General features: G+C 47.9%; 1 protein-coding gene across 1 annotated transcript; it reads left to right on the forward strand.

Annotated features, from left to right (window-relative positions):
* Positions 1–5,721: 5,721 nt before the first annotated feature.
* On the forward strand, positions 5,722–10,687 carry LOC105563020 (eukaryotic translation initiation factor 4 gamma-like; the record flags this gene model as incomplete). The annotated part of the gene is made up of 3 exons (XM_012014267.1): positions 5,722–6,896; positions 6,993–8,861; positions 9,812–10,687. Coding segments are annotated over 3 exons (3,213 nt in total), but the record flags the coding sequence as incomplete, so codon positions are not given.
* Positions 10,688–10,815: the final 128 nt, after the last annotated feature.

Below are 10,815 nucleotides of genomic sequence, written 5' to 3' on the forward strand. Positions count from 1 at the left end.
TGAAATGTTTTTCTCACGTTGAAAAACGCGAGTGAGAATTTTCCACCTTGATGAACTGGGTCACCGCAGACGAGCGGTCCGATCCGCGTATTTGATAATCTGATTACTGTAAATGACATATACATGCATATGCTATGAGAATTAAGCGAGAGGATGAGAGAAAATCGGAAAACATATAATTGTGTCGCAGCGCAAAGTTGTCACGAGAGATATAATCTAATCTTGATCTCTCCGTTATTTGTAAAACTAACCTTATCTTTTTGTCTTCCTCTAAAATCCACTTTGAAATTTTCAGGAGGAGAAAAATACATTGCGATTTAACATGAAACGGTTTTAATATTTTGAACCGACTATATTCTGATTATTTATTTAATCTAATCTTGATCTCTCCGTCATTTTTAAAACTAACTTTATCTTCCCCTTTCTCTTTCTCTAAAATCCGCTGTGAAATTCTCAGTGAAAAGAATACAGTGTGGTTTAACATAAGTGATTTTAATATTTTGAACAATACTTTTACAAGCGTGGGAACGTATAAAGATGACTACGAACTATCCGGAAGCTATTTACCTAGGCCTGTTATACAATACATCGTATGTCACTGTCGGATGTGTCGGGACGTAGGAAATTTTTGTTTTGAAAAGAAATTTTCTCGTCGGACCATCGGCTACGTCCCGACGTTCGACAGCGACATACGTGTTGTATAACAGGCCTTATCGGCTTCTAACCGTGGCTTAAATTCTATAAATGTTCATAGTTCGATCGTTATCTCTGCCTATAACGATCGCGCGGGATTCCTGAATAAAGCGAGCGTGAGAAAGGTCTCGATCACCAACCGGGGGACGGATAGCTACTTGCTCGGCAAGGTCCTATAAAAAGAAAATGTCGCATTGAATGCAGAGTCGCATGGACGATGAGAACCGTTTGCAGGCTTTTGTTTATTAATTATAAGTGCGAGCGCTATTCCCGCGGCGTCCCACTTCGCGGCACTTTCACTCTTCAACAGTTACGTTATTGCTCATGAGCGGACTGCTCTCGAAGAACCGTATATCGTTAGCGCTCGTATAAGAGGATCGTATCCTTCGTACTTTCGTGAGAACTGGGAGAATCAAATTCGCAATCTTTTACCATCGCTGTTACGAGGATCGGTCTCGCAATCGCGGGGACCTCGCGACAGCCGTCGGTTCTCCGAGCGAGTTTCCACGCTCCTCGTGCGTGTATAGACGGCTCGATAGCAGATGCAATACCCGTGTAATAACATAATACAAGACGTGTAACACGCGCGTAAGATGTACATGCACGGCGATAGAGCGTCGTTAAATTTCCGATGTTGCAAGAGCAGTGATCTTGAATTAAAGATTTATTTAATTAGAGATAATTGTGACGGTCGTATTGTAGGCCGATTAGAAAGTGTCGTTTCTACACGAAACATAGTTTTTCTAAGCAGACGTTTAGTACTTGTTGTACAACATTTCCTGCGATTAACATCGACGGGATATCGTGGATTGTTAGTAACGCGATCTCAATGAAGCACAGCTGTATTACCTTAATTGCACTTACTTTGAATAGGAAATAAGAAACTCGAAAATGGCGAGATCTCGCTCCGCAATCTAGCTCTGCTGCGAATAGCTGCCACTCGAGCGGAGATTTAAATTTTACGATTGACTCGTGAAATTATTTGACGTCGGGAATTAAGTAATTAACTTTACAATGGAAGGAAAGTTGGATGGTTACGCGACAGTGTACACTTGTCACGTTCCGCGAGAGAGCTTCCTCGGAAAATACCGGAGTCGACCGAGTAAGCAGATTAGAAATAGTTAAGATACCAACGCGTCATCCGCGTAGCGCCGCGGAAAAGTGATAAATCGTTCTCGCGTGCGAAAATTATGTACGCTTAGGAGAACGTCCAAGAAACGATATCGTTTTCCGGCGAAACGGCGATAAGTCAGCGTGAAATATCGCCTTTGGCTCGCGGATCACTGACCCTCCCGCGGCCGACAGATGGATCCTGTATTCATCTTCGAGCCTGCCGGCTGCCATTCGGACCCTCTTACGCCAACGTATAAGTGAAAGTTCGCAAGTAGGACGCGCGACGTCCAGTATCCCGATGCCCGGGGACTCAAATCCTCCGGTGCCGGACATTGGCTAGCGCCGAAATTAATGAATGCCGATATTTAAGAAATACGGGGGAAATAAAAAGGAAAGAGCCAACGAATCGCCCGTGCGCGGATTCTCTCGCGACTTTCGAAATTGTACGACTCGCCCGCCGTCCGTTTCTGGCGTTTTCTCGCTCCGAGCGAGTCTCTAAGGGGCTCAGAAAATGGACACGGTAGAAAATCATCGGCTTTGATGATCCGGCCGATCTGGAACGAGGCAGGTTGCGCAAACGCGAACGCGAGACGTCTGCGGAACACTTGCCGGGCACTTTTGCAACGGCAGGGGGAGGTCTGTAGCGGGTCATCTCCTTCAATTGCTCGACTAAATCTCCACCTTTCGCAACGACGAACATGACTTATATACGTAGGTACACAATCTCCTGTGTGATTTCTTGCGAGCGAGTTACCTCACGCCTTGGCAACTTCGACATCGTGCTCGGAAAAATGTAATTTATCAGGTCAGAATCATCCGTCATACGTTGGCGTAAGAGGATCTGAATAACGACTTGCGCTATGCGAGATCTCTTCTATAAAAGAGATAAGGGAGAGAGAGACAATTAAGTTCCTAGTTCCGAATGTAGATCACATGTTTTTAACATATCTACACTGATAAAAAATGTTTTAACTAAGTAAACAGATTTACTTAAAATTATTTTTTTATTGAAGTAAATATTTATTCTATTTCAATAAAAATATCACATTTCAAGTAAATCTATGTATAATATTATATTAAGTAAATTAATTTAAATCATTACATTTTCTACATTCAAATAAAGATTTCATGAGATATAGAATACTATTTGTTAAATGAAATAATTGTTTTTGTTAAATAAGAAATTCAATTTTCTTCGCTGTAAAAATTACATCTTACGTCTTAAACATTTTATAGAATTAAAATAAAATTTTTTAAATTTAAAATTATCTATTTAATATTTAATAAATACTTCAATTAAAGCAATGCGTGTTTTAATTTGTTTATTATTTTTCAAATTGAAGTTAATAAGCTATTAGGAGCCACCTAATGAATAATTTTCTTGAGTAAAGTAATATTTTTTATCAGTGTATAAAGAAAAGTCTTATATATATCTTTTCAAAGATATGTTTGCACCTTTAACAATTAGTAACAATTACAATATATATATATATATATATATGAAAGTTTTAGAAATATGTTTTGAAAGTGCAGGCGAAAAGAGAAGATTGATCGCGTTATTGTATCGCGCGATGCAACAGCGCGATCAATCTTTGTCAATCCACCTGCGCGATATCGCGCGCTCCGCTGTGGAATATAATATTCCATGAGAATGGAGAAAAAGTCTCCTCGCGCGCGCGCGCTTCTGCGAAATCAACGGAGATTGCATCGTTTTCGGAGAATTCGTTTGCAGCAACGTGCAATCTGCCTGTGCAGAGACGTTCATGAAAGTCGGCGCGACTATTATCCCGAGAGAGGTAAGGTCCGTCACAGTCGGGGAGCCTAGAGATGCTAATGATATTATAATTGCAGCCGCCTTAATTGTATCCGTCCATCAAGCTGACCGTTCGTGGGCAGGAGCGTCCAGTTCGAATAATTGTCGTGCGATTTGCGGGGCGACATCCGACTCGACCGGGTTACGTCCTTTCTCGCGGGCGAGGATTATCGAACAGATCGGAAACGATCACTTGCCTCGAGGAAGTCGTGGCCCGCAAGCCTAGTACCGTAGCGAAAGTAATCCACCTCCCCTCGGGCTTGGTAACGTTAAAGCATCCATCACGCTCTCTCGCCGAGCAGCCCCTCGCCGAGAAGAGGAGGAAAGGTGAGGTTTCAGTTTCGATGGGCCTTGGAGGTCGCGGAAAAGTGAGGACGCTTGTAGTATAATCGTCCCCTCTACGGCCGATCGCGTGGTCGGGCGGTTTTGAAGAAAGTTGTGCGTACCAAGAAGATACATTCCACGCGCCGCGCATCTTCTCTTTCCTTTTTTTTTCTCCTCCCTCCCCCCCCCCCCGCTTCCCTACCATCCACGTACGCGTCCACGTGTACGGCGGACACCAACGAGCGTCGAGGGGGCCCCTCGGAGAAAGGTGCTGCTCCACCGTCTTCGATATTAGAGAGGAGCTTCTTGAAGAGCGGTGGCCGCCGGTGGTGGTGGCATCGAGTAGGGAGAAACGGGCCCCTGGGCCCGAACTGTCCTCAGTTCCCATGCGAGGTTCCGCTCGGTACCGTTCAGCCAAGACACGTCCGATCGTCTCGAGCGGTGTCATGTCGCGAGTCAGCCGCCTCTAACGCGAGGAATCGGCCGGTGAGAAGTGTGTGTGAGTGTGAATCTCCCCACGAGGAAGAGCCCCGAAGAACAATCGCAGCAATGCGGTTCGCCATGCTGGTAATTATAACGGGAGGGTGAATCCGCGGGGTGGACCGGAGCCGCTTGTACTTTCATCACACGTAATAAGCGTGTCGCGCGCGGTGCCGGGGTTCTGAGGTTCTATCATTTGTAATCAGCGAGCGTATCGGCTCTCACGCACGGGGGAAAGTGCTCTAATAAATCGTGGCGAACGCGACCGGCAGCGATACGGCCGCTAATCGCCCCCGCGGAGATCGACGGCCGTTTAATCGTGGCGTCTCATCGTCTGGGCCCGCTTTCCTCACGGTCGGTTTTACGGCGCACGGGGCCGGGCTTTGCCCCGCGTAAAAATAATACTCGGGGCCTCATTCGAATATGCTAACCAGCGCCGAGAGAGGCACCAAATTCTCGAGGTGAAACGCGACGCCGCGCCGGGTCTTAAACTTTGATTCTCTTTCTCTTTCTCCGTCACCCACTTCTCGGTGGACTTTAAATCATCAGTCGGGTACACTGAGGCATGTTCTATGTATGCGTGCATTTTTTAAATCGTAGAAAAGAATAGCGACGATATTTCAATACCTAATTATGAGTCGTCTCGATTCGTTATATATTGTAATTAGAGCAGCAGTTTCGAAATATACTTTTACTGAAAGAATATATCCGAATTATTATTATTATATAGAAAATTATTATTTATATTAGAAATTTATTTTCTTTGATAAAATAACAAAAAATACGTATGTAACTTGATTACAAGACCGTCAGTAGAGCACACGGAAGCTCGCAATCTCCCGACAGTGGAAGTTTGGGAACCGAGCGATTTCAGAGAAACGAGAAACATCCGATACGTCGCAGGCCGATCTCGCCATATCGAGAGCACGGTCACAACTGGGAATCGCTTATCAGGCTAACTGTTTCTCGGTTCTCGCTAGCATACCAATCGATTCGAAGCCCGTTAAGGCTTTCGATGAGTTTCCCGGTTATTAAACGGGTTACTCGGTTATCAGAGCGCGTTAAGTTCCCCCTTCTTGTATTCACATTATCGTCCACTATGCTAATCAGCACTTGAAGCTCTGGCACCGCCAATTAGACAACGGCAAATGCGTATGCTACTTTCCAGAGGTGTCGAAAACACTGCCAAAAAGAAAGACTGATTAACTTGAAGGAAAATAATATTCGTGTCGCAAATTTCGAAACTGTAACAAACATCAGATTTATCAGACTCAACTATAGTGAGCGTCGCAATATAAAACGATGTCCTGTCAACGCGACAATCTCTTTTTCCTTTCCAGAGACTCCTCACGGCGACGCTCGTCGTCGTCGCGATCCTCGCCAAAGAGGAGAGCTCGAAGAACCGTGACAAGCGTCAGCAGCTCGCCTTCCTGCGAAAGGGTGGTCGTCTGCCGCCGTATGCGGTGCAGATGGAACCGATAGTGCAATACTCTCAGAGAGACCCTTTGTACAACCCCTTGGCGAGCCCGAAGAACGACGATTTGTACGAGGAAAACCCGTCGAGCTACTATCCGACGGAACCCGAGCCGATTATCGAGATCATTATCAAAGAGTCCAATGAGTCTCTTCCGACTCCGGTGCCGCCACCGCTTCCTCCTCTATCGCGACCCGCCAAGGAACCTATCCAGGTCTTCTACGTAAAGTACGAAAAGAAGAAGGGCTACGGGGACAAGACTCGCGTCGTTTACGATGCGCCGATTCCCGCGCTGACACCGGTGGAGGAGCACGAGGAGATTAAACCGGATAACCCGGCACCGTACGGGGAGGAGCCGACGTACACGGTGACGCCGGCGCCGCCTCCGGAACCGTCGACGACCTTGCGCGCCATTATTCGACCCGAGAGCGAGGTATACCATTCCGGCAGCAGCGGCATCCGCGTGACCTTCGGCACCGAGCAAGTGCCGCCCAACAGTCACAGCAAGCGCAGCGACCTGGAGACGCCTGGAAGTGGCAACCAGCAGCCCGTCAGCAAGCCGACGACGTCGCCGGGTGCGCCGAAGAGACAGCACGGGCCGTACCAGCCGTTGCAGCCCCCACCGCAACCCCCACGAGTGCCACCCGCGTTCCCGCAGCAGCGCATTATCAGCTCGTTCCCGCCGCAATCTCAGGCAACGACGTTCTTGCAGCAACAGCAACAGCAGCAACCGCCGCCGCCGCCGCCACCGCCACCGCCGCCGCATCATCAGACGTTTCCGCCTCAGCAACCCTTGAGGAACCCGCCACCGCCGTCGAGACCGTTGCAGCGGCACCCCATAACGATTCAGGGTCTCCCGGAGATACAGCAGCGTGCGACGTTCAACAGCTTCGGTCCGCCGCCGCATCACGTCAACATTAATCACCCGCAGCAACCGGGATTCCCGCCCGCGCTATCGGTATCGCATCAGAGTGTTCATATACAGAATCGGCCACTGTCGTTGCAGCAAAATAACTTCGCGGAACCGCCTCCGCAATCACTACCGATCAGACCTGGCAGTTTCAATCCGGAGCCGCCGCAGCAACCGTTATCCAGACCGAATAGCTTCAATGCGGAACTTCCGCCGCAATCACTGCCTCCGTTTAAACAGCAGGAACTGGAGAAGCATCGTTACCACGAGCAACGACGACAGCAAGAGCTGTTGAAGCAACGGGAGCATCAACGGCAGCACGAGCAGCAGCGACACCAAGAACATCAGCGATTCCTGGAGCAACAGAGACAGATCGAGCAACAAAGATTGTTGGAGCAGCAGAGACAGCAGGAACTTCAGAGGCAACAGGAGCACCAGAGGCTTCAAGAGCAACAGCGAGTGCAGGAACAGCAACGCTTGCAAGAGCAACACCGGTTGCAGGAGCAGCAGCGATTGCAGGAATTGCAGCGCTTGCAGGAACAACGCAGGCGGAAGCAGGAGCAGGAGCTCAAGTTCCTCCAGGAACAGCAACGGTATCGCGCGCAGCTCAAGTATAATCAGGCGCAGCTTCAGCAGCCGCAATTGCAACCGCAATTGCAGCCACAATTGCAGCCGCAATTGCCGCCGCAACGACCGGCGGGTGAAATCTTCAAGGCCGTGTCGAAGCTGGAACAGCATTACGCGATCCGAGAAAATCCCCTTCATCCCGGCCCGTTCCCGCCAAATCCCGCAGTAGTGCAGCCAACGGCGTTTCCCGAACTCACCCAGAACCAATTCGTATCCGCGCAACCGTTCAATACTCTTCGCGAGTCCCAGCAACTCTCTGGGAGTCCAACGAATCAGTTTATCTCCGGTGATAGTTTACAGCAACAATTAAACCAGCAGTTAAACACGAAGCATCAGTCCCATCAGAGTAGTCAGCAGAGCTTCTCGCAGAATCTTCCGGCAACGCAGCAACGACCGCAAAGCACTTTCTCTCAGCAGCAATCTATATGGGGCCGGCCGTTATTCCAAAACAATCCCGCGCAGAAGATCTACGCGACGCCAGTTAGCCTCTCCGAAGAGGGATTTAACTCGCCGTCGACGGCCAGAACGTTCCTACCGACGACTACGACTACGACTACCACAACCACGACCACCACGACTACCGAAGTGCCTACCACGACGACGCTCTCGCCAAATAAGGCGGCCAAGATCAAGGCGAACATTGCGAATCTGCCGGACGAGGTGCCGGACGACATCAGGGAGCAGCTACTTAGTTCCGGTATTTTGGGCAACGCCGACATCCAGATCCTCGACTACGACAAGATCGGCGACATACCAATCGAGAAACTGCCGCCGGAGGCCCTGGCAAATTTCTACGGCGCCGGGGGCGGAGCGGCAATTGCCGCCGGCAGCGAACCCGTGCCGGCGATCGCCAAACGGCCGTCGACGAAGACGACGCAGAAGAAGGCGACGAACCTGATCCCCGCCAACGCCAGCGGCAGCTCGACCAAGTTCGAACAGGCTACCTTGCGGCCCGGCGGCGTGGAGATGAAAGTAGTACGCTTCGATCCGAATACGGAGCAAGGCCGGGCCGTGGCGGAGCAGCACATACGGGACGACGCGACCCGGCTCGAGCCGGTGACCGTCGTGGGAGCGCGCGGGGATGCCGTCCAGTATAATCGTTATCTGCCGCTTAAAGTGAGCGGCACGTCCTTCCCGATACCGGACGTGTCGGAGCTCAATGGCCGTAGGATCTCGAGCGTCGTGGTGCTGGCACCCGTCGACTACGACTTTCCCGGCGAGGAGAGGGAGGTCGCGGCGGCGGCGGCGGCGGAGTCGCAGCGGCGCGGCAGGAAGGCCGGCGGCGACGCGCAGCCGGTCAGGTTTCTCGCCGGCGAGACCCTCAAGCAGCTCGTGAAGAAGCCCACCGTGGAGAACTACAAGAAGTGGCTCGAACAGGAGAGCCGCACCGAGCCGCAGAGGCAGTCCGTCGTACTCCTGGTGACCATGTAAGTGCTCGATTATGCGTGCACGCGTAACAAGATTGTCCTCATTCGTTTTCCTCTCCAGCCACTTTTAGATATTTGGTTTCTGCGGTGCCGCTTTCTAAAAAATCGTTCCGTTACATCACTTCGTGTCTGCGTCTGGAAATCGATAATTTTGCGTAACTAGGTTTAAGTATCACTTTCGGAGGTACAAGTGGCTACCATATTTTACCGATTAAATAAATTTGCTTTATTCTTTTGCCTCTTGGACGTACGTGCGATTAAACGTTTAATCTACATCCGTAGAAAAAAATTTCCGGATCCAATGCTATTACACTTCAATGTATCTCATAAAATAGGATCGATAATGAAAAATTCTAAAATCTAGAATAAAATGATCGTCTCTTGTCGAATATCGCGGTGCCAACTTCGTGCGTTGTAAGATGGAGGGAACATTTATTCTAAACGCAAGAATATATAAACTTGCATTTATATAAGTTACTCTTGCCTCAATATAGTAGTCAATCTTTTTTAATTCTATAGAGGAGAATAACAATTATTGATTTTATTTTGATATTGTCGTATTTTGATGCTAAATGAGGTTGTGAGAAATATAAACGCGTCAAGAATATTTTTTGTCTCAGAAATCTTTTCTGAGGGTGTAATATAATTTTGTAAATCCATCTTTTGCACTTATTTCGCACATCATTTTATTCACAGGCAATTTTAAAATTCTTTAACACGTTCTAAATTCATAATCTCACAGCAGTGATGATCTCTCGTTTATAATTTTATTTTCTCATTCTCACGTTATATGTATCGTGCCGAGCCATCACTTGCTCCATTAACTTTTCAACATTCTCCCGTCCCGCCGTATTACAATCAACGGTTCGTCCGCATCTCGCGAGTCCACTCGAAAGTCAAGGAATTCATGAGGCTGCGCGCTTTCACTTGGATTCACTGCGGTGTTTTAGGCCGAGAGACGGTGACGGTCAGGGTGACAAGGAGATCTTCATGTACGACGTGACCTCTGGATCCGTCAGCAAGCTGGCAGGCGATCTCTCGACGGCCTTCGTGGACGCCGCCGAGAGCAACTCCGACGGCACCGATTCCATCGACGACTCTAACTTCTCGGCATATTAACTTAGTCTCGTAAAAAAAGGCTTTCTTCGAAATCTTAAAAAATGTTTGATCCACAGCCGACCGCAGGATTTCTCTTTCGGAGGGCTCTACAACGCGGCAACATAATATATTCAAGATTCTATCTCTGTTACAGATTGAAAGAAAAACAAATTCTGTGCATCGTGCAGTATAACACATTTCTCGTGGCTTTACCTAAATCAAGTCTAACTTTTACGTCGCGATGAAGGACTGGACGTTCAGGTGGTCAATTCTGTATCTTACACTGTAGTGAGAATGCTAAAAGTCTACAGCCTTTCTAACTGTTCCCTTAGAAAGAGATAAAATTCCTCGCTTTTAGCACTTTCATTATGTCGCAAGATACAGAATTGACCCCAAGATCTGTACGCTGACTACGCAATAATGAATGTCAATGGTTAAACGCTGGTGGGGAAACAGTATAAAAACGACGGATTTTCCGAGATCGCATTCTTTTATGCGGTTTGAGTGAAAATGGGAGAAAGATGAGGATTTCAGAATGAGGCCGAGAATCGCAGCGTGGCAAATTACTTGGAGTATCCTTGTAGATATCTTTTAACTATGTATTATTATGTACATACGTATAAGAATAATTTTGTACTTTTTTATACGAAATAAAACGCAGTCTTTTTAAACTGGCGTTGTGCAAGCTAAAAACGTGCCACTGCCCACCGCGGAGAGAATGCGTTCTTAAAATTTGTCCTGAAACTCATGTAATCGCGGAACAGCACGGTATTTCCAAGAATGTTATGAGAGTTTTTGAAATTTTACCGTACATTTTACTAGTAGAATGTATGGTAAAATTTCAAAACACTCTCTG

This window comes from Vollenhovia emeryi, unplaced genomic scaffold (genome assembly GCF_000949405.1).
Source record: "Vollenhovia emeryi isolate VEMERY1.0 unplaced genomic scaffold, V.emery_V1.0 DF939181.1, whole genome shotgun sequence".
Classification (NCBI taxonomy): domain Eukaryota; kingdom Metazoa; phylum Arthropoda; class Insecta; order Hymenoptera; family Formicidae; genus Vollenhovia; species Vollenhovia emeryi.